Source organism: Biomphalaria glabrata, chromosome 3 (genome assembly GCF_947242115.1).
Source record: "Biomphalaria glabrata chromosome 3, xgBioGlab47.1, whole genome shotgun sequence".
NCBI lineage: Eukaryota > Metazoa > Mollusca > Gastropoda > Planorbidae > Biomphalaria > Biomphalaria glabrata.
In genome coordinates, this window is record NC_074713.1 from 8,701,200 (window position 1) to 8,725,613 (window position 24,414).

General features: G+C 36.4%; 2 protein-coding genes across 5 annotated transcripts; one reads left to right on the plus strand and one right to left on the minus strand.

The window, feature by feature from the left end:
* Positions 1–643: 643 nt before the first annotated feature.
* Positions 644–9,970, minus strand: LOC106051692 (uncharacterized). 4 transcript variants are annotated; one of them, XM_056023224.1, is made up of 5 exons: positions 9,855–9,970; positions 9,646–9,676; positions 4,285–4,428; positions 2,667–3,736; positions 644–1,719 (listed from the first exon to the last, which is right to left on the minus strand). In XM_056023224.1, the coding sequence occupies exons 3-5, from the start codon at positions 4,319–4,321 to the stop codon at positions 1,549–1,551; spliced, it is 1,278 nt and encodes a 425-aa protein (XP_055879199.1). In that variant the 5' UTR covers positions 4,322–4,428; positions 9,646–9,676; positions 9,855–9,970; the 3' UTR covers positions 644–1,548. The 4 variants fall into 4 exon arrangements, with proteins under 4 accessions (XP_055879199.1, XP_055879198.1, XP_055879197.1 ...); XM_056023223.1 differs by lacking the exon at positions 9,855–9,970 and adding an exon at positions 6,718–6,886 and having other exon boundaries at positions 9,646–9,785; XM_056023222.1 differs by lacking the exon at positions 9,855–9,970 and having other exon boundaries at positions 9,652–9,834.
* Positions 9,971–10,024: 54 nt separating this feature from the next.
* LOC106065039 (zinc finger FYVE domain-containing protein 21-like) lies at positions 10,025–23,895 on the plus strand. Its single transcript, XM_056023225.1, has 7 exons — positions 10,025–10,183; positions 16,069–16,125; positions 17,499–17,667; positions 17,827–17,911; positions 18,670–18,767; positions 19,407–19,537; positions 19,674–23,895. Exons 1-7 carry the CDS (start codon positions 10,070–10,072, stop codon positions 19,716–19,718), a joined length of 699 nt encoding a protein of 232 aa, XP_055879200.1. The 5' UTR covers positions 10,025–10,069; the 3' UTR covers positions 19,719–23,895.
* The last annotated feature ends 519 nt before the right edge of the window (positions 23,896–24,414 follow it).

Sequence of the window (24,414 nt, forward strand, 5' to 3'; positions counted from 1 at the left end):
GTTGCCAATGATCGTCTATGCCTCTATGACATAAATGGCTTCAATTTACTAACATACAAGTGCATTAAAAACAAACTTCAAAAGTGTAAGTGGGTGGGTCCACCACACACAATACAGACTCCACTTACTTAAATTAGGCCCAGTATATTATTAACTCTTTCTCTCCTAACTGACGATACCAACGTTGATTCCACCAGAATGTGGTAAATAATTACGGAGAGAAAGAGTTAATTAGGACTCTCATTTTGAGGGCGTTGCCTTCAACTGTCGACAGCTCTTCAATAAATGTCAAGGACGATCTCTGGTCTTGACGGTATGGATAGACATTGTGCCACAAAGTCTTAGCTATGAATCTGATAGTGGTCTATTCTGAAGGTAAAGGTGGACTTAACAGGACGCCAATGTCAGTGATAACTTGTGAATTTCACAACAAAAAGATTTATTTACAATTACTTCTCTCTACCACTCATAGGATTGTATAGTCTGCATACACTTAGTATCAAAGTACAGACACTTCATTGACTTTGCTACATAGTAGTTTATAAAGTACACATTTTCATAACCTTAGTGTGCATTTAAATTAGTTGTTTTTTTTTTCAACAAAATAAATTTTTCTATAAAAAGTACATCTTTTGAAACAGTGTGCATTTAACTTATTTATTTATTCAACCAAATACATTATCTACAAAAAGTACAAACCTTAGAAATACATTATCTACAAAAAGTACAATCTTTAGAAGCCTAGTGTGAATTAAGCTTTTTTTTTTAAACAAAATTCACATTCGCAAAGGACTTTACCAACAATAGCCTAACACTGGAATTTACCCACTATAGCCACGCACTGACTCCCTTACAAGGGAATAAATATACAAAAGTACTACTAAGCCCAACTTTCCCAGCTAGACTCTGTTCTGGCACACTGGACAATCTAACTGCTTGAACACATGTATAAAAAATCATTTAACAAGCACAACTCTTATCAAGACAAACAAATAACCATTTCCAACAACACCCATTTCCAACCAAGAACATATTTGTTTTTGTATCACTCAGCTGTCTCTCGCAACAACATTTAAAACATGCTTTCCTCGTTTATCAACCGACAATATTTGGCAATTTAGCAGTCTCTTGCAACAACATTCAAAACATGCTTTCCTCGTTTATCAACTGACAATATTTGGCAATTTAGCAGTCTCTCGCAACAACATTCAAAACATGCTTTCCTCGTTTATCAACCGACAATATTTGGCAATTTAGCAGTCTCTCGCAACAACATTCAAAACATGCTTTCCTCGTTTATCAACTGACAATATTTGGCAATTTAGCAGTCTCTCGCAACAACATTCAAAACATGCTTTCCTCGTTTATCAACTGACAATATTTGGCAATTTAGCAGTCTCTCGCAACAACATTCAAAACATGCTTTCCTCGTTTATCAACTGACAATATTTGGCAATTTAGCAGTCTCTCGCAACAACATTCAAAACATGCTTTCCTCGTTTATCAACTGACAATATTTGGCAATTTAGCAGTTTCTCGCAACAACATTCAGAACATGCTTTCCTCATTTATCAACCGACTATATTTGGCAGAATGTCCCATGTTCAGCCTTCTGACAGTAGCAGAGAAAGGTTGTCTTAGGCACAACAAAATGATCAGCACCATAACTAAGGAAAAGGTTCCAAGGCCAACAAAAATGAGCAAACTCAGTGTTGAAATCTGGGGATCAATAGATGTACACTCTTATGTTGTTGTTTTTTAACTCATGTATATAAACTAAAACAATTACCTTACAATAAGTATGTTTTGTGTTAGCAAGAAAAAAAAAATTGTATCATTAAAGAAAAGAAAATTCACATTCATGTAAAAATTCTAGAATTCATCTTTTTATAAATGTTTAAGTATCCATTTTTTTTAAATACATTGAGTTACTTAAAATTAAATTTGATTTATTCAATATTTGGAAGCAAATACTTGTATAGAGCAAACAGCAACTGAAGAATAATTCAAAATAGTCTAAGTAGTCTAATAGTTAAATATTAAAGAAGATTGAAAATAGTACCAAAGATTTCTTTGAATTGTTTTTCATCAAAGTTAAATATAACACCATGGCGGTGTTAAATTTTGACAATGAATATTTTATAGCTCCTCTTGAACAATCATAATACTAGTTTTTGTATACTAACTTTAATTCCTTGTGTTTAGCATCAAAAAAAAAAATTATATTCTTGTCTACAAGAAAAAGTAAATACTATCCCTTCAGACCTATGGATGATGATTAATGAGGGTGTCATGTGGTTAGCATAATGACCAACTGCCTTTACTTTCCCCAACTAATGTCAGGTAACCATTTGAGTTTGGTGAAATCATGGGTGTCCTTATTCCATAAAATTCTGAAATTCAAACTACCAGTCTTCAATGAGATTCAAATCAGAAAAAGTCAAGCATTTAGCTACTCAGCCACCACACTCCCAAGAAAATACCTACACCACATGGTGTTCCCAAGCGGTCACTCATCTAAGTACTAACCATGCCTGACATTGCGTGACTTAGGTGATTGAACAAAAACCTGTAATTTCAAAATGGTATGACCGTACATAATACATAAAAAGCCACTATTGAATTAATATATATAACAATAGTAGAAAAAAGAAAAAAACACTCACCAGATAATCATTTTCTGTGACTTCAGAAAAATCAACACTCCATAAGTCGTTGAGATAGCCATCAATGCCTTTCCCATCATGACCAACTCCGCCAAATATAACAGCTCTGTTAGGCTTCAATTTCCACACCATCATCTCAGTGCGAGCTCCAGGATGGCTTGTGTGTTTCTTGGCATCCAGCTTGTCATACTTTCCCTGAATGTCTCCAGATTTGCTTCCTCCCATGAAAGCCCAGCCTTCCTCCTTGACATGGAACCTCCACAGATCTGCCAATAATTTGCTAGATCTAGTGTGGTAAGCATCAGGCTGCATATCATCATTACCAGCCCCTCCAAACAGCCAAAGGTGACCGTGTGAGTCTGTCCAAGATGCTGAGCTGATACGACTGCCAGGAAGGTTAGAATCAACAGTTGTGCCTATGCCATTCAAGACAGATTTATGACCTGGGAAAAGTGGGCCAGAGACATAGAACCAGACCTTTGTTTCAGGATAATACTTCCATAAGTCAGACATTAATCCAGTGCTCTGCTGCAACATGTAGGTAAACAAAGGATTACTATTTCCTCCGAACAGGTAGAAAACATTGTTACTGACCCATGTGCATGCTCCATTTCTCCCCATAGGATAGACTAAATTACCCATCAGTCCTGTCAAGTTTTTTAACCCATAAACCTCTTCCCATTTTAAGGACAACATATTGAAAACCCATAAGTCATTGTAAATAATTTTATCTCCAAGACCGCCAAATAGATATAAGCTAGAGTTATAACACCAGACTCCCGAATGACCCCTGCTGGAAGGTGCGCTGCTCATGTTCAACAATCTAGTCCATTTGTTGTGTTTCAGATCATATGTCCATGAATCTGATAGGCTTTTGCCACCTATACCAAAGCCTCCAAACATGAACAGTGTCTCATTATAGCTACATGATGCAGCAAGATGCCTGCCTTCGGGTATCTCTATCATCTCACTATCTGTGGCATTGGCTGTGAATGATCCTGGATGCAGCAATTTGAATTTCCCAGTGGCTATGTCATACAGCCAAAAGTCATTTAGTACACGAGGCACACCTGCAGATTAAATGAAAAATATATTTTCAAAAGAATTGTTTAACCTAAGATTGATTTTAAAGTAAGTAACCCTGTATACAGATATAGAATAAAATAAACAATAGAAACCACACAAAAATAAAGAATATGAAAAAAACAAAATCAAACTTTATAAAATGGATTCAATTCCCACCTCTAATACAACTATAAGCATTGAGACCATTAAACGCAGGGGGACATATGAGGTGATCAGTTCACAAAGTTAGGCTAAAATGACATTTCTTTGTCACAGATATCACTGATGACAAAGTGTGGCCACTTTGTAGTCAATTCATGCACTCACAGGGAGACAAAAGAGTGTACACAAGAGAGAAGTAGCAGAATCATGTCTTGTTTTGCTTTAAACTATTCATGAAGCACTGCTCTGAATTCTCTGCAGCTTATGCATGGCACATATTTTACCAGCAGCATTGGTTGAATACTGGGTAAAGTCACAACAGTTTAATATAAGACTTACTCTTTTACCAAAATCATGAATTCAGTTAAAAGCAAAGAAAAAAAAAATATACCTGTTGAAATATCAGAGAAGCCATTCCCACCAAACATATACACTGTTTCACTTTGTACCCATATGGTTGAACCACTGCGTCCTCCTGGATAATCTTTAGCGGTCAATTGATCTGCATTATTATCACCTCCAAGCCAAGTCCATTCTTTTTAATAATAAAATTTAAATATTACTGATAAACATTACAATTACAATGTAATGAAAAATACAAAGATATAGATCTAGTAGAAATATAAAATTATAATTATGTCAATGTGACTAAATAAGCCTAGAACTATAGATCAAATTATTTCTTTTGAAAAACCTAAATTTATGAATGTTTGCCCTATGCACGAAATCGAAATGTGAACTTTATTGAAATTAATTTACTTATATGTATAACTTATAAATCTAGATCAGTGGTTCCCAAAGTGGTCCTATGGACCCCCAAGGGTCCTCAGTATCTTTCAGTGAAAAAATTAAAATTGTTTTGGGGATCCCTGAACATGGTCAGGGGTGTGTGTAAAGATTAGATAAAAAAACATAATTGTGTTGTCTGGCGCTGGTGTTGGGTGGTAAATATGGTACAATGATTTTTATAACATAGATTATTGATTCCAAAGTCTGGAAAGACATACACTATTGGTGAAGAACTTATTTTACTAGCTGTATTGTGAATTAATTAATATTCACTGTGAAGCACAAACCAACAAAGTTTGTTATATAAGAGACTTAAAATTACAGGTATCTGAATTTAGCTTGGCTATTCCACTTTACCAGTAAACAAAGCTTTACTTTAAGTTTAGGTAAGATTTGTTGAGAAGAAGAATTGTTAATTGCTAAATGTTTGAAAACCAATTCAAAAGGGAACTGTGATTTACTGAGTTCGAAAGATTTTTCGATGTAAAATCTAAACTCTTGACTAAAATCATTTCTGTAACTACTGATGGTGCCCAGGCAATAGTAGAAAAATACTTGAGAATTTGTGACATACTTAAAACAAGCTGGATTGAATATATTTTCAGTACATTGTGTCATTCATTGACATCATTTAGTCTCAATCTTAGCAAATTTTGACAGGGATTACTAGATTATATAATATTAAAATTTAATTAAATTTGTTGATAAAGCCTAAAGGATAGTCATCAATGTAGGATTATTTGCTAAACTTTGATTGGAAAATGGTTTATCACTTTTAACACAAAAGTAGGCCTAGGTTGGCTTTTAAAACTAAAAGTGTATGTTTAGATTCATTTTTGTGTTGAAATTCCTGAAAAACAAAGATGGTGATTTGCAACAAAATTTACTGAAACTAATTTGAAACTAATCTACAAGGTGAAGAAATAAATTTAATCAAATTAAAATGCATTGTATAATAAAATATCAGATAGCCTAAGTTCTAGACAATCTAAATCTAGACTTAGGCTAGGACTTAATCGAAGTCTACATTTGTAACTAGATCTATATTAGTATATATTTATACTTTGACTATAGTCACTATAGTAACTCTAGATATATATATAGATCTATATATAATATAACATTAATAATAAGGCTAATCTTTGAGTCCGAAGATTTGTGAGGAATGCAGTATTTCTCGTGGCTGCGCAGTGACCTACATATTTTGCCACATCCAGGGCAAGCATAACCATTGTCCGCAGGTGGTCGATTTAGATTTTCTTTTCCCCATCTGCGTTTGTCCTCAGCAGCAGATTTTCTCTTGGTCTCAAATGTGTATCCCGCGGCCTTCATGAGTGACCTCCAGCTGTCTCATTCAGAGGCCACATGCAACCAGGTGCTCTCTTCTATGTTAGACAAGGAAAGTTGACACCTTAGCTGGTCTTTGAAGCATTTCCCTGGGGCGCCTCTGTTACGTCGACCACCTTTTAGCTCACCAAAAAATACTGCCTTTGGCATACGCTCATCTCCCATACGAAGCGTAACTACCCAGCATAACTGTTGGACCAAAAGAAGTCCCTCTATACTGTACATACCGGGGTTCGCTGTTTGTAGTGCGGTCTTGCCACCATATGTCCATGATGGAGCGCAAGCATCTTTGGTGGAAGCGCTCAAGAAGTCTTAGATGTTTCCTGTATAGTGTCAATGTCTCAGAGCCATACACAAAAGTTGAGAGAACTACTGCCTGGTAGACACTAATTTTTGTAGGCAGGCGGAGCGATCTGTTCCGCCAAACTCTCGCCTGAAGGCGTCTGGCCCTGGCCAGAGGGTTATCTACTTCCCTTGAAAAATAATATAATATATAATATACTGTTGTAACTCTAAGGTAGGCACTCAACGAAAGGCATGAGGTAACACTAAACTAGGTATTTATTTACAGTACAAACAGGCATGGACTTCAGCCATCAAGTCCCTGAATGTCATATCTCAAGTGACACCAGTCCTTTCTTATCTTATCTTATATAATACAGACGTTACTTCAAATACCAATACAGACCACGACACACTTCCCAGTGCCGCCCCAGGTACTCAACACAGTTCATAGATAGCACAAAGGAGGTTTTCTCGAGTCAAGACAGCTTAGACTTCCATCACTTTAGCCAGATCCACAACAGTTCCTGTATAGTGTATAAACATGTCTTCCACTACTTGTGTTGAATGGCGCTCTGAAACGCATCATCAGTGTGGCTCGGGAGAGGAGTTACAACAATACTATGATCTATTCTAGTTCTAGTTAATCTAGTTAATTGACAGCATAAGAACAAAAATCTCTTTTTAAAAAGTTATTGAAAGTTTAATATAGATAAGGGAGATAAATATGGAATGCTTAAAAACAACATGGTGGTCAGTAAAGGTATCTGGGCATCTAAACTATTACCCTAGATTTATTTTAGATCTAGTAGTAGTATTACTATTAGATTAGACTAGTAGACTCTATATAACTTATAATAAGTATTATAAGTATAATTAAGTAGATCTATATAAAAAGTATATTACTATATTCTATATATTGTATATATTATTGTTATAACCCAATTCGTGACGCAAAAGGGTTAACTGTGTGTGATCAGCTGACAGTAATACAGTTTAGCATGCTATATTGAAAGGCAAGGGACAGTACTGGCATGAACTTTGCACATGAATAGCGTCCGTGTTATGATCATCTGATCATAAGTCTGCGCAGACCTGACACACAGTGGGTTGGAAAACGGCAGTTCAAGAACGGAGAGCGTTGAGACCGGGACTGTTAGTCGGCCATGAAGTCGGTCCTGGTGCAGTCCTCCAGTGAAACGTACGAGTCCAGGAAGAGACAGTAGAGTTTATGAGTTTAGTACAGTGATATAGTCTAACGTTGTAGTAGTTAATTGTGTTGCCAATTGTGTCATATTGGCTGTTTTATTTGACCCTTATTAAAGTACCAGATTATTTGGAGCCTTGTTGTCAAGTTCTTGATGTGTTGATGTGTACTGTTTAGTTTAGCAGTGTTTACAGAAGGCCTGGAGTAGGAGAAAGAATCGTAACACTGGTGTCTTGAAGTGGGATTTCCTATGGCTTCTGTAAAACTGCTAGACGAACTGAATCAGAAAGAACTGAAACAAAAGCTGAAATGGCGAGGACTGAAGTGCTACAAAAGGAACAACGAAACTCTTAAAGAACGTCTCCGGCAAGCCCTGATGGATGAAGAGGAAGATCCGAACACGTACCTCTTTGAACTCACACCTGATGTGGTAGAGCTTTCAGAATGTGATCAAGGGTGACTCGCAGAAAGAGACAGATGAAGATACAAGAGATGAGACCAGTAGTTCAACCAACGCTTTTGCTGTAGACGTACCTGATGTGAGTACCTCCATCAGCCAGATAGAACAAGACAACGTTGTGTCTTACCCCAAGCCTGTAGCTGGGGACATTAAAGGCATCTGTCAGTGCTGATGGGAGAAACTCAAATCTTGATGGCTGCACCCAGATGTTATGCAAGAACTTTATGTGTCGAGTTCCGCAGGAAGAATGCAAACCCCAAGGAACCCATCGGCAAGGTCTGCACCCAACAGACGTTTATCCAGCTGACGAGACCAGACTGAGAAGCCCTGATGGTGGTCAAGTAAGTAAACTGGAGCCTGATGCTGAAGATGAGGGACCTTCGCAAGTGGAGTGCTGCCAACTTGCTTTACTAGTTTGCCCTCCGGACAAGCCTGAAGATGATGTGTGCCACTATTTCCCCTCCTGTGGACCTGATACCCATTCCCAAAAACCTTCTATTGAAAGCCCTATGAAACAACCTGATAGGCCAACAATCTTGGTGACCCCAGTCCTGACATCCTATCCCTTTCCATGTGCTGCCTGGCTGCATTCAGTAGTGGATGGCAGAAGAGGGCAACGTTTGCTGGAGATGCAACCACGACTTCTGTGCAACGAGATGAAGGTCGACTGGAGGAGACGAATGCAACGTTTGCCGAGTTCAACAACCGTGGCGATGCGACCACGATGCCAGTGCAACCAGGTGAAGGTCAGCTGGAGCAGAAGGAAAAAGAGACATACGCAGACTACAACATAGATGGCTCCATCGAGATGGCAATATAAGCCCATTGTCGCTACTACCGATAGACCCCCGCCTGCATCGACTAACCTCCACTGCCCATGTCGTGAGATAAATTTTGTCCTGGACGGACAAATCTGAAAAGGGGGCAGTGTTATAACCCAATTCGTGACGCAAAAGGGTTAACTGTGTGTGATCAGCTGACATATGTGACACAGGCCAGTAATATAGTTTAGCATGCTATATTGAAAGGCAATGGACAGTACTGGCATGAACTTTGCACGTGAATAGCGTCCGTGTGATGGTCATCTGATCATAAGCCTGCGCAGACCTGACACACAGTGTCAAGACCGGAGAGCGTTGAGACCGGGACTGTTAGTCGGCCATGAAGTCGGTCCTGGTGCAGTCCTCCAGGAAGAGACAGTAGAGTTTATGAGTTTAGTACAGTGATATAGTCTAACGTTGTAGTAGTTAATTGTGTTGCCAATTGTGTCATATTGGCTGTTTTATTTGACCCTTATTAAAGTACCAGATTATTTGGAGCCTTGTTGTCAAGTTCTTGATGTGTTGATGTGTAGTGTTTAGTTTAGCAGTGTTTACAGAAGGCCTGGAGTAGGAGAGAGAATCGTAACATTATAAACGACTATTATAGTCTAGATTATAATATTTAAATCTAGAGTAGAATAGACAATAGTAGAGTCTAGAAAGTAGAATAGATCTTTTTATTAGATCTACTCTACTAGACTTAGAGTTTAGAACTTTAGACCTTTTAGACTTTTACCTTAAATTGTGAAGTAAATAAAGTGAAGTTAAATACAAAAATAGGCTTAAAGTTAAATTAAGTGAAATTAAATTTAATTTAATATATATTTAATATATTAAAGTGATCACCTTGGCCTTGACTCTGCTGGCTTTTTACTATCTGAAATATTGAATTAAGGTATGTCAATAGAAAATATGAATAAACTAGATCTAGCTCTAATAACATTTCATATTTTAGAAATCTATTCTTAGTTCTAGTCTACTTGTTTTTCTAAAAAAACAAAAGTTTATTGACTCCAATCTCCATTACAGAAGATTTGCTCATAAAACTCACAGACCTAGATTATGTGACAAAATCATGTCTATGACTATGGACAAAACTCCTGCACTGAGCTACAAATGAATTAGATGTCTAAATTTATAGGTCTGTGATACAAATCTTGTTTATGGTTTATTAGTTCCATTTATAGTCTATGGTTCCATTACCCCTTCCCCCCCCCCCCTGTCCAATAAAATAAAGGCGTCGACTTCCGTCAAAATAGTAACAAAATAAATGGCGACAAGTGATAAGAGATTAGTAAAATCAAAAAGTGGCATGAGAATGCTATGTTTCGATCCCAGATTAGCTAGTCCATTTACAGTCGAAGAGCCTCCTTGGTCTGAGGAAGTGAGTAATCTAATCAATTCTAATCTAGATCTGGAACATAGATCTAGAATCATTTAGAATGTCACTACTAGATCTAGTACACTAGACTCCAGACTGGCTAGTCACTAGCTTAGAGTAACTTAGAGTTAGACAAGACTAGCTTATTTATTACTAGCTCAGTAGCTGGTTACTAGCTAGTCTAGGTCTAGACGACTCCAGACTCTAGTCTAGACTCTAGACAGTGGACACTAGTCACAGTGTAGTGACTAGTCACTAGATAAGTCTGACAGTTAAGATAGAATCATAGAAATAGATCTATTAAATTTAAATCAATATTATACTCTATAATTTATAGAGTCTGAGTCTAGAGTTTTTCTTTTAGATCTACTAGATTTTACTAGTCTAGATCTAGAATATAGTATCTAAAATCTAATACTAGACAGTAAATAAATTATAATAAAGTTAATAAAGACATTAATGATTAAATTTAATTTTTTAAAGGGAAACTCCGATGGTTTTGACAATTTTTTATATAATATTATGCCTTTTATGGTTATATTATAATAAAATTATATGTGTTTTGTTTTGCAGATAATGAATGTATTATTCTTTTTTCTTAATTTACAATAATAACTTAGTAATTCACTAATTGATGTTTTTCTGATGTAATTTTCCTGCGCATCCAAAACAATCAGATTTTCACCGGGTTTCTATGTGACGTCACACTAACCTATTAATTAAATCTATTGACTTATTGTATAACGGGAGACCATACAGTAAAGTTTACATTCTCGTAAAAGAAATATATCTTGTCTATACAGTTAGATCTAGATCTTGTAAGCAAAGAAAAAAATGTGTGTTGAAAGTAGATTTACATGCTTGACTAACCACGGCAGTGTGTATTTTCTCACCTGACCACTCAACACACTCAAACACTATCACTTGGTTGTCTTGTCATGACCGCCTACACATTGTCTAGACTAGCTTTACACTGACCAGTTAGTTAAATTAGAATCAGTCAAACACAAAATCAATTTACTTTTTAAGACAGGGAGGGGCTTAGATGAAAATGTTACTTTTTTTCTCGAGTTGGTTATCCTAATGCTTTTAGATCTCTCTCTCTCTCTATATATATATATATATATATATATGTATATAACTGTACCATAGCTCTGGACTAGGCCATCGCTAAGCCTAACAACTACTGTAAGAATGAAGCGATACGATTGGTGAAGCGTAGTTTCTCTTTCGGTATAGTTTAGGGAAGTGACGTTTGACTGAGCTAAAAACTAAATCTCATAGAACCCCGTTTTTTGTTTTTTTGAGATGTCAAGAATTTACTGACTAATTTATTAAATATAAATGTTTCGAAGCATTCAAATAAAAAATGGTAAAATGTTTACTATTACAACTTTTTGCACAGAATTTAAATATGTCAATAACTCAAATTTGAAAAACCATCAGAGTTTCCCTTTAAGACATTCTTAGTAGACGAGACTCAGTCTACTAGATAAATTCAAATGAAATTGCATTTGTTCAGGAACCAAAGTCAGATTATTTGCAGACCATATATATAGAATATATATAGAATATATAGAACTAATTAACATATATAGAACTCTAAAAACAACATAAGAAACTGAAAATTCACAAAAAGAATTAGAATAATTACAGAAAAGGGAATCATATGGAGCATATTTTTAGATTCAGAAAAATGCTAGTTATTAAGAGTAACAAAAAAACTAAAACAAATAAAAACTAATTATTTTATTCATGGTTAACCAGTCACACAGACTAAAAACTAAAAAAAAATTATCTAGGTGTAATAATAAATGTAAAGTTATCATGGAATCCCCATATTGATGAAATTATTAAAAAATCAAGTAAGACATTAGGGTTTATTAAAAGAAATTTGTACAAATCAAACAAGATTATAAAACTAAAATACTATTTAACCTTAGTTAGACCAATGTTAGAATATGCATCCTCTGTTTGGGATCCCTCAACTCATGAAAACATACAGAAACTAGAACAAATTAAATATAAATATATATAAAATAGAGCAGTGAGATTTATAACTAACGAATATTTGAGTTTGATTAGAGTAACATCATAAGTAAAATCACTAAATTTAGAGACACAAGAGGACAGAAAAATAAAAAGTAAGGTAGCTATAATAGATAAAACACTAAACCATAATTTAGAAATAGAAAAACAAAACCTAATGAAATACTCAGAAAGACACAAAGATAGAGGCACATTCCTTATTTGAAATACAAGAAAAAATTCATACAAAGGCTACATCTTCACTAGTGTTATTAGAGAATGGAATGGGTTGCCTGAATTAGCTAGGAAAACCAATGAATTTAAGTCATTGAATATCATGCATGACTATATTGACACATGAAATGCATAGGAAAAAGGACGTAATTATCATCTTTTTTTTAATTAACGTCTGTAATCTATAAAATAAGACTTTAGTGTCAGAGTGACACTGTGACTAGTTCTATATCTACATCTATACTGTATACAGTGGCAGGCTGAGTATACTGACTATAGACATAGGCTAGAGATTAGTAGGTTACTGACTATAGACATAGGCTAGAGATTAGTAGGTTACTGACTATAGACATAGGCTAGAGATAGTAGATTACTGACTATCGCGGCGTTCCAGTACCACCTCATCGTGGTCGCCGCGTGAACACCCCGCTCTCAGGGAGTGGCCAAGGGTACTGGTTGCTTGCCGCTGATGAATGAGCAGCCGGCAAGTGTAAAAGGAACTCAAAGGGGTTATGTCCAGCCCCCCCCCTGTGGGGCCCCGGGGCAACGGTTAGTAAGAGACCACGGGTTCTCCGAAAAGCGGATAGCGCTGGACACCAACTCGAGGGTTGGTCGGGTTCTCCTGGGACTCGGCTGATTCGCGGGTCTCCCATTGGGCAAAGACTGGACTGACTGGCGCGGCCTTAGCGGGCTGCGTCGGGCGGACTGGTCGGCGTCCACGAGCTAGGCTCTATCTAGCCCGTCCCCTGTGAGGTAGTAGAGGAACGCGCTTCCCAATAAGCAGTTTCGATACTGGGGATATCGAACAATCCTTACACAACCACTCCTCCAGTAGGTGAGCTCTTGCCATACGGAGGTGGTGACCAGTGGTGCGGACTTCCCGCACCCAAAGATTTCGGACCCTCTTGCAGGCCCTGCGTACACTGCTTTCTAATCGGCAATAACTAAGGCCGCCAACGGTTTTCGACTTCTATACAAACATGAATAATACACGTCAAACCAGAAAACCCGGGTACGAGCAGACCCAAACAGGCTCCGTCGCGCGGGTAGCGGGCGGCAGGCCCGACAACGAAAAATCCTCTACTACTCGCCCCGTGGTTCCGATCCGGCGGAACCTGTCGAACCACGAAAAATCAGCGAAGGTTCCCCTTTCCAGGACAAAGCCCTCTTCCCAGGCTACACTGCATTCGTTCTTCCCTCGGAAGAACGGTAGCCAAGGTGTGGCTAGCCAACCACACCAACCTGGTGATCACTTAGCCAGATAAAAGTACTTCAGCTCAATATCTGTGGTCTAGTACCTAAGATATTAGAGCTCACGAAACTCCTCCATGAGATGGCAATAGATATCGCACTATTGCAGGAGACTCTTGTAGGCAAGAAACGAAGTAGCCACATCAGCGGCTATACGGCTTATAAATGTAAATGCGATGAGTGCCGTGGAGTAATCACATATGTAAGAAACGGCATGACAGTTTCTCAAAATCCTGGCCCTCAAAGCGGGCGTACCGACGCCATCTCGCTAGATATTTTCATAGCTGGAAGAAAACTCACGGTAATCAACTGTTATAACCCGCCTAAACATGAACTTGCCATTAACCTCGGCAATAAGAACATCTTAACTAAAACTCTACTAGCTGGGGACTTAAATGCGAAATCTCCTGCATGGGGCAATGACGCAACCGACTCCTCGGGCCAAAAAGTCCATGAAATCCTAAACACTACAAACCTATTCTGCTTGCAGAATAAACATAGCCCGCCAACTCTCCTACACACTGGCAACGGGTCTCTCTCGAGACCTGATTTAACACTAATCTCTGCTGATCTAGAGGGGAAAACCACAATTAAAGTGCTTGAGGATGTCGGAAGCGATCATAAACCCATAGAAATTACTATTGCCCTCTCAGAGGCCAGGGGTGTAGCCACTAAACGGCCCAAGAAATGGAGCTACCCTAAGGCTGACTGGCCAGCATACGGGGCGGCTGTCGACTCCGCCCTGTCGAGTATCGCGATGGAGGAAGGGACAGTCGACACAAAATACGGCGAAATCACTGCAGCGATTTTGGGTGCGGCTAGGAAGCATATCCCGCGGACCTATCCCGGCATAAGGCATAGACCCGCCTGGTCCCGAGAATTAGATCGAATAGTCAGGGCCAGGAAACGGGCGAGGCGCAGAGCACAAAAGAAGGGGACTCCCGAATGCCGCAGGGAGTTTAACGCATTATGCCGGAAGGCCAGCGAGGTGGCCCAACGTGTACGGGCGGACCACTGGAGGGATGCCTGTGCCGGGCTGGATCTTCGGGATACTTCCAAAGCCTGGCGTCTTCTTCGCAATCTTGAGGCCAAAGATTCGGCGCGTACAGCCACCCCATTATTGTCACCCAGTGGGGATCGAGTGGCAAAAGATCAAAAAATGGCCGACTTGCTTAACAAATATTTCGCTTCGATAAGCAAGTCCGAAAAGAAGTCTGCCACGTCTATAGCCCTCAACAAGGAGCGTAAGAGACTCGAGAGGGAGTCGGATGGGTTGGAAGACCTGGACACGTGCAATGCGCCCTTCTGCCGTGCTGAGCTGGACAGAGCGATAGCTAAGTGTAAAAACAGAAAGGCTCTGGGGCCAGACAAGGTTACTCCTGAGATGGTAAAACACCTCGGGGGTATTGCGAAAGACAAACTCCTCGAGTTTGCGAATCGGACCTGGGTAGAGTCCAGACTACCCAGGGCCTGGCGCTGTGCTACCATTGTTCCAATACTAAAAAAGGGCAAAGACGCGACTAACGTGGAGTCCTACAGACCCATATCCCTGACCTCCACTATCGGCAAGATAGTAGAACGGATGGTCAGCGAGCGACTCGTGTGGAGCTTTGAGAGTGCCGGTATCCTAGCGCCAGAGCAGGCTAGCTTTAGGGCAGGCTTGAGCCCGATCGACCAGGTCACGATTTTCATGCAGGAGGTGGCCGACGGGTTCCAGAGGTCCGAGAGCACATACGCAGTTTTTATTGACCTAAAACAGGCATATGACCGGGTGTGGAAGCAAGGCCTCTATCTTAAACTTAGAGCCATGGGCGTACGCGGGCGGACCTACAACTGGATAAAAAGGTCGGAACAAACAACAATAGCGCAGTGGCGTACGGGACACTGCCCCATAGGTGCGTATTTCGCCCGGTTCCGGCCAAATTTTGATGCCCGTTGCCGACACTGCGGGGAATCAGAAGAGACGGTGGCGCACGTCTTGCAAGAGTGTCCGCAGCTCCGCGAGCTGCGGGAGGACGTATCTAGTGGTTTACTAAATTTGTATGGAAGCTACGAGGCACTACGCCAAACAGCAGAGTTCCTTACCATGGCACTACGGGAGACCTAGGTCTCCCTGCCTTGTCATCAATTGGAGTTCATCTCAGATTACTGACTATAGACATAGGCTAGAGATAGTAGGTTACTGACTATAGACATAGGCTAGAGATAAGTAGGTTACTGACTATAGACATAGGATAGAGATTAGTAGGTTACTGACTATAGACATAGGCTAGTGATTAGTAGGTTTATTACTTTAAAAAAAAAAAAAAAGAACAAGATGAGAAAAAAACAAAATTATTTCTAACATTGTCAATATTGTGTTGTTTGACTTCCAGGCTGCCCATTGTGAAAATGTTGAATGTAAAGCAAAGTTTGACATCCTGAACAGAAAGGTAAGGTCTACTGTGTTCCAGGTCTAAACTTCATGCAGCTTAAAATGTGTATGTGCTCTTTAAGTTCAGTGTATTGTTGAGCTAAGCTGACACATGTTACCTTTGTAGAACAAAGACAGTTGATTGAATTTGTAGGAGTGGAAAAGGTTATAAAAGAAAAATGTAAATTTCATTGTAACATGAAACAAAAAATTGCTGTTGAAAATAAACAATAAATGATAAGAATCAGTGTCCTATAAACTATTCAGATAATATTAAATATTCATGATTTCTGCCTCTTTAAATGTAAAATAGTTTAAAACCTCTGACTGACACTACATATATAACCCTGTAATCTCTGTATTGTCTGAACTAGTTGTACACAATTCTTCCAGCAGTTTTTCTCATACGTTCATTCTTAACCTTTCTTGGTTGAAAAGGAAGAGAAAGTGATGTGAAGATATGAGCTTGTGACATAATGGAACATAAAGAAAAATGTAAGAAAATGAATAGAGTTGGAGAGATTTTTAAATAGACAAAACAAACAATGTCAAAGATGCCATATTATCATCACCATCAAACTCCATTTGAATGAGGCCTTGAGAGGACACCATATAGAAAAATCACTGTTTGCCAAATAATAATAAAAATTACTTTTGAGCTACTAAAAAAAGTGCTTGAAAATTTGATTGTACAGTACTGAAAAGTGAATGAAAATTATTCTATGTTTTATTAAAATACTTTCCTTATCACTACTTCCATGTTCCATTCATCAAATACAGCTATACTTGCAATTTATGGATCTGCCTCCTTCTATGAAAATCTCCAATACATCTTTTACTGATGTGATTTTATAGTCCACCTTGACTTTCTTGCATCATAATGTTCACATTTCACACCATCATTTAAAACAGGCCTACTACAAGATGTCAAAATGGAACACGTAGGATCTAGCAATGATCTAGCCGGAACATACATGTTCTTCTGCCTGAAATATCTCTCAGAATTAAGTATCGACTTGCCTTTTTAATTTAACTTTATTTGACCTGCACTCTTCTTACTAGTAGAAATAATACATTGTAGATGTCAGGAAAATGTATTTCTGAAACTTGGAATGCAGGAAAACCATTTGACTTCCACTTTAGAAGTTTATAACTGGCCTAATGGGAGGGGGGGGGGTCATTTTTTTGTGTAGAGCTGGCGTGACAATTGAAATTTTGAGAAACCTTGTGCTATGGAATAGATTCATTTTTTGTAGCTGCTATTTAATGTGGCCATCACAATGAACATTAATGAGTTGCAAAGATTATCTCACTAGAATGATATATCTGTTCGCAGAGAAAGATGCTTTGGATATTAAAATTTAAAGCTATTTTTAATATTATTTTCTTAAGCACCACTGTCGTCGCTGTGGAAAATGCTTATGCAACAACTGCTGCAACAGCCAGATCATTTTGCCCCGTATGAGTTTCATAGACCCTGTGAGACACTGCAAATCTTGCTACACCATTACCAAAAAAGAAAATGAGTTTTTTGACAAGCATTTAAAAACACTCATTACAGGTTTGTGTTTTTATTTGTTATAGAAATTTGTAATCATAATAAAATGTTAAAGTGATTCTTTACATTAACTGATAATACACCTATTGTTGAACATTTAGTATACCAGTAGTGCCCTGTTTAAAAAAGAACCATTTCATTTGGACAATGTTTATATCACAGGAGGACACTTCAGAATGCATGCAGATGACAACACTGAGCTTCTCACAACAAATGCATTTACATGTTCCTTGTCACCAGACCATAGGTAAGCTTGCCATTAAGCCACATATCTAATATATAAATCAGAAAGTAAGGCGTATGTATATATGTATGAATATCCTGAATAAAAGTAAAAATTGTTTGACTTATTTTGATAAAACTTGGCATAAGAGTTTCTTAGATCATGGCAGAGACCATAGTGCATGTTTAATGTCCCTCTCTCAACCTAAAAATATACAAAAGTAAAAAAAAGTAAACTCATTAACGAATCAAGTAAACCTGTTTTCACATTATATATGATATGAATATGTCACGGGTAAGCCCTTTTTTCTTACTCTACTTTTATTTTCGTGTCAAAATTTTTTAAAATGTGAAGGGAACATCCTCCAAGTTTGACATTGATCTAAATTCAATCCAGTAGATCAGTAATACCCAAAGTAGCCTCAGGCCGCGGGTCATATTTGGCTAGTTCCTTATATTATTTAAATTGAAGCTGCTTTAATAAGGCTTGTCTTTTGAATTCGAAGATTAAGACGAGTGCAGTATTTTATGTGAGTCCTTAATGTGATTTACATATTTTCCAAAAATCCAGCTCAGACACAATTGTTGTGTCATTGGTCAGTTTAAGCTCTCTTTCACTGCCACTGAGAAAATAGATCCAACTAACTGAAGAGCGACTCTGTGTGACTTGATACAAAAATATACAAGTGGCGATATATATGTTATGCTGAATGCTATTGAAATTAACATCTACATTCAAGCTTTAAACCAATAAAGGTTGGTTTTTTTTTTTTTGCTTGATAGATATCTCCAATTTGAAGGTGATTTGGAAAATTTGGACAAGATCTATATCAACAAAATAGAATCTGTACAGATTGCTTCAGCTACAATAGACTCTCAAGGTTAGTTGTTCTTTGAAACTTACTCAAGAGGCTTTCTTGGACAGTCTTTTTTTTTTTTTGAGCTTCAAAAGCATTAAAGTTGTTGAATATAACTGTAAGGTCAAGGTTAGGGTTCTAGCAGATTTTTATTGAAATAGCAATAATTGGAAAGCAAACAATAAGACACATGGGAAGGATATTGAGCCATGGCTCAAGACTATAATAGTGGTCCCCCTCCACTTGAGTCTGACTAACATCAAATAGAGTCATAACGTAAGTATCAGTAGATTTAGATAAAGGCATTTTATTTTATGTACCACCTTTTACAAGACTTAGTGTCATGACAGGAGGCGCAGTGGCTGAGCGGTAAAGCACTTGGCTTCCGAACCGTGAGCCCAGGGTTCGAATCCTGGGGAAGACTGGGATTTTTAATTTCAGGACCTTTGGGCGCCTCTGTATCCACCCAGTAAAGTAAAGGCGGTTGGTCATTGTGTGTCGCATGGTCTGAAAAGGGGAACTTTACTTACTTATTTCATGCTCTAATGACATCAGTTCTAAAGAAAAGGAAAAAAATTAGCCTGAAATTTTTACATGGTTAAAGAGGGGCTTAAAATCACAGTAATGCCTTTCTCTCACCATATAACATTTTTTTTTGACTAGGCAATAGAGTTGCATCTGGGATTGCTATCCGGTACATTAATGCATCAGGTAACAGTGTACTCTTGAAAATGGAAGTTGAAAGAGGCACATTCTGTAATCAAAGCATGAGCTGGATAACTGCTATGCACAAGGTAACCATTTCTTTCTTTTTTTTTTTTTAATAAATGCTACATTTTAAAGTTGGTTTAAACTTTGAGGGAATCATTGTATTGAATACTTTGTTCAATTATATTTTTATTTTATTTTACATTTTTAAATTTCTAACAGGCTTTCACTCTGATCAGTGATTCCAGTAAGACTGGTGCTACATGATAGGTATGAACCCCTTAATTCAGGTTTGCTTCATAATCAACATACACTTGGGCCAGTTGGAGATTGGGACTCCTTGTTACTTACTTTGGTTATTTCACTATTTGTTGAAATGTTTTTTATGTTTTATTAGCATGCCAAAGTTAAACACTAGTTTTTGATTAATTCATTCAAATTATTCTGCACAATATATTTTAAAAAATCCAGTTAAAATGCCAATATTACTAACCTTCATTCATAATGTCATGGCCACAATTTCCCTTATAGATTATATGCTAAAACATTTAAACTTGCCATGTTGACATGCTTTCAAGATTAAACCTCATCCTATAGAACTCTTATGGGCATAGGTTGAAAACAGTCACTATCCAGTGGTGAATCAATTTAGTATAATGATAAAGAACACACTGTTCTTACAGTTTTCAACAGATAAGTGAGCCACCTTTTCATGGTCTGTTTTGGCCTGCTTGTTTTTCTCAAGTGTTCCATTCAAGTGCCTGAAATTCTTCTTTCAATAAAAAAAATTCTTGACCGCAATCATAGAATTACATACAGGTCTACATGGACCTAAAGGCTGTCAACACAACAGTGTATATATGTATATTTTTATTATCTTGTAACTAATTGTCATCAAATTATTCATAAGTATTTTTTGAGAACTGTATGCTCAAATCATCACAGACTTTTGAAATTGTCCTTGCTTAATGTTGTTCTATCCATCAAAAAAATGTCCTTACTTTATGTAGCTGGCTCCCAGCTTGATCTTCTCTGGTTGTTTGAGAAGAAACTTAATATGATTTTTTTTCCCGTCGAGAACCTTTGCTCTGCAACCTGGTTCAAAATTATTGTTCTAGTTTCACAGATGTAGAACTGTTTTGTTTACTTAATAATTTTTCCATTACTAATGTGATTCAAATAAAGCCATATTATTTATTGAAAATTTATGACTGTTCTGGAATTAAAATTACTTTATATGTATCTTATAATATTTTTGTTCCACTTATTATATTAGAAAGGTTTAATTGTACACTTTTTTTTTCATGCGAAAGATCTATAACTATTCAATTTTTTTATAATAATATTTTGGCATCTATTTTTTTTTATTGTTTATATTTTTTAGGACATCCCAGCCATTTTTCTTCCCTGTAAGCCTTTTTTTCATTTTGTTTTCTTACCATTTACTTTTAACAATGAGTAATACTTTTTTTTTTCATATTAATATTTATTATCTTTTACATCAAAGTAAAATGTTTTTTTTAAGTCATTTCTTTATAATAAATTACTATTTCTATTTTTTTTTCTAAGAAAACTTTTATCAATGTTTAGGTAATATCTGGATTTATTATCTTTTGTACTACAACTACTAATACCTAATGATTTATGAAAGAGTATTGGAGCAAGAGATTTTTTCCAGTCTTTTCTTTGAGCAATTTGAATTCTTATTTATTTACCAACGATACAATTTTCATCAAGTATGTCTGTCAATAGTTATGCCAAGTTAAATAACATATGTTTGGTATTTGGGATCTAGTAGATTATTTCTTATAAATATCCAAAATTAAATATTTCAAGAAATTTGAATATGACTGGATAAACATAAAAACTTACTAATTCTGATAGAATGGATAAAAGTATAGGCTGTTATCTAGCAAAACAGTTGCATTGTTTAATTACAATTTTGCTTCTCACTGATGGATTAAAATAAAACATTTTTATTTCTCATTCTACTTTTATGCTAATTCCATTTTTATCACAAACTTTAACTAGATATGTGGGAACTCACTCAAGTCTGCTTCTTGAAATGTAAATATTTCAATATTATGGGGGAAAAAATTGCTCCATGCCCAATCAAATTTTTGTTGTTGAATGTTTCTAAAGTTTCACATAATAATAATCTTTATTATTCATATGGAAATAGCTCTTCAAAACAATGCCAACATTTTACAGTTCACTTAAATATTATTTTATTATTATTTTGTAATTTGTTAAACAGGTAGTTAAGAGAAATACATGTGAAGTAAATTGTTGAAAGCTTATACAACACAGACTCAAAATACTTACGCCCAAAGTATGACTTGCAACAATGTTATTCATAAATTATTGGCATCTGGTATAAAATATAAATTCATTTTGATATGGGTTTTTTTTCCCCCAGTATGTCTTTGATTGATTGTGTGTGCGCTTATGAAACAAGTTTCTATGAATATGACACACAAGTTTTTAGCAGACATTTCTTTTCAACTTTTGAAATACATTTTCCTAGCCTGCGAGAAGAAAAACGATGTGCATGTACAACACATGTACATTTTTCGATCTTAAATGTTGTCAATATTCATTTGAAAAAATACACATACCGATAATTATAAATATATATTGTACAATTGTTTTTGAAGCACGTGTTATAATTGCTTTTGCTGACAAATTGGAGAGAGTGCATTTTGGAGAAAGTTTCCATCTTATTCAAAAGGCACTCAGCCAAAAACACTCAGTTGGCATCTAATCTCAAGTCTTCTTGGGGATTTGAACTTAAGCCCCCTCAGGTAGCATTTCAGTTTATGCCACTCAGCCATATTCTAGTCACATAGTTGTTTTTCTTTAGTGATAGAAATTATATGTCATAAGCTGTTTGTTTGATTTTTTTTTAATCTTTAAAAACTCTAGTAGAAAAAGAATCACATTAATAATGTATTCTAATTATGAAAAAAAAAGATTTAAAAATTATTTTTTTTTTTTGCTTCGCATCTGACTCCAAACATTTGTATTCAATTTACTGGGTATTTAAGATATTTGGTCTCAATGTTACAGCTAATATCCTTCTTACTTGTTAAACTGTGATTTATAATTATCATTATTTCTGTATATATACATATATATATATATTATTACTGGTATATGTTGTCATGCAATCATTTGTTATAACATTACTGAATCAAACGAAGAAAAAAAAACTTTTCAAATTAAAATTGTGGTTGTTTTTTGTTTTTTTGTGGGTTTTTTTTTACTGACGAGAATTAATTCCACTATTTTCTTTAATTTACTATAAAACTAACTTTGACCAAGTTATATCATGTATATTATGAATAATTTGTTATATGAGAACCATTAACTTTGTTATTGTGTTAAGGTATCTAAAAACTAAAGTAGTGTTTCTATATCAGTAGTGTAAAATATTATCTTTTCTGACTTCTATCATTTACACAAACTCCATTACCCTAGTGAAATATTATAAGATACATATAAATTAATATGATTAGATTGAACATGAGGATTATTAAGTTGATGGAAATTGAGGAAATATTAATAGACCATGTGTCCAGTTTAAACTAAGAATGTCATTAAAACAAATGATAGTTCTATCTCCACAACATTTAGAAATCAGAATCTGAAAGATGTATCACTCAGTCACCATTGTTTGTTTTAGAGAAATGTGAATTAATGCCATAACTTGTTTGTTTTAGAGATATGTGGCTGAATGCCACAACTTTTTTGTTTAAGAGATATTTGGATTAATTAAAAATTCAACAACTTGTTTACTTGTTTTACAAATTTCACATGTTCCTTCAGAAATGAAGATTATTATTAAGTTCTAGCCCAAACCTCCTGAAGGATGATGTTCAGGGTTTGAACTCGGGACCATCAGGTGACATTCCGAAGCACATGTCACTGACCAGCACTCCATGAATGTATTTGGCCATTAGTAAATTCTTTGTTGAAAATTGCTCTTATTTTTTACATTTCCGGAGGTGATATTTCAATAAATATCAAAGCATCTAAGGATGCATGTAATAATAAAATAGTATATATAAAATATATATATATATGTATTCAGTATTGATTACATATTTGTGTACTAATACCATCACATAATCTTTTTTATTTCATTAAATCAAAACATTTTGTAAGCCTTTATAAAACAGACATAGGAAATGTCAAAATAGTTTGTTTCGTATAAAGCTTTAAAAAATACAATCTTTTTTTATGTGTGTTCAGATTTGTGTTAGGTGTATAACATTAATAATATAGTAATGATAAGCCAATGTTTAAAATTTGTCAATTAGTTTTTATCAAAGTGCCTTAAATAACTATTCGAATAGTGTTTGATAGTTGTTGTTTTTTTGTTTTGTTTTTTTGCATGCTAGTGATGAGATAAAAAAATAAATCACTACTTTTTATTTTTTTATTTTCTTGTTTTAAAGATTTTCAGTTTATTGGTAACATAATCAATCTACAAAAGTGATATATCTCTAGCCTGAGTTGTGACCTTAAATTGCAGTTTTGGTTGTGCAACGTCCAAAACCCAGCTCTTCCATGTGTAGGGGAAGCGCCCAAGCCCTTCAATTTTTTTTTGCAATGAAACATTCCAACCCTTCCACTTCCGGATGTAAAGAAACAGTCTAAGCCTTCAGTTCATGCCCTGCACTTCTGGTGCTGTGAAATAGGTCAAGCCCTGATCTGTAGGGGCCAACAATCAAAGACATACTGGGCTTAGGGGAACAATCCAAGCCCTGATCTGTAAAGGGGGGGGGGGGGGGAGGAGACAACCAAAGCCATACTCTTCCAGGCGTAAGGAAACAGTTTAAGCCCTGATCTGTTTGGGGGGGGGGGGGGGGGGGGAGACAATCAAAGCCATACTATTCCAGGTGTAAGGAAACTGTCCAAGCCCTGATCTGTTTGGGGGGGGGGGGGGGAAGAGACAATC

Excerpts from the sequence above, each read along its gene's own strand:
- LOC106051692 (XM_056023221.1), bottom strand. The coding sequence starts at position 9,742 with ATGTTATTAGAGCTAGATCTAGTTTATTCATATTTTCTATTGACATAC. Across the intron at positions 4,429-9,645 it reads CCAGCAGAGTCAAGGCCAAG|AATGGACTTGGCTTGGAGGT; the intron begins GTGATCACTTTA and ends ATTATTAAAAAG. Across the intron at positions 1,720-2,666 it reads TCACAGAAAATGATTATCTG|ATTTCAACACTGAGTTTGCT; the intron begins GTGAGTGTTTTT and ends ATTGATCCCCAG.
- LOC106065039 (XM_056023225.1), top strand. The coding sequence starts at position 10,070 with ATGGCGACAAGTGATAAGAGATTAGTAAAATCAAAAAGTGGCATGAGA. Across the intron at positions 16,126-17,498 it reads TTGACATCCTGAACAGAAAG|CACCACTGTCGTCGCTGTGG; the intron begins GTAAGGTCTACT and ends TATTTTCTTAAG. Across the intron at positions 19,538-19,673 it reads GGATAACTGCTATGCACAAG|GCTTTCACTCTGATCAGTGA; the intron begins GTAACCATTTCT and ends AATTTCTAACAG.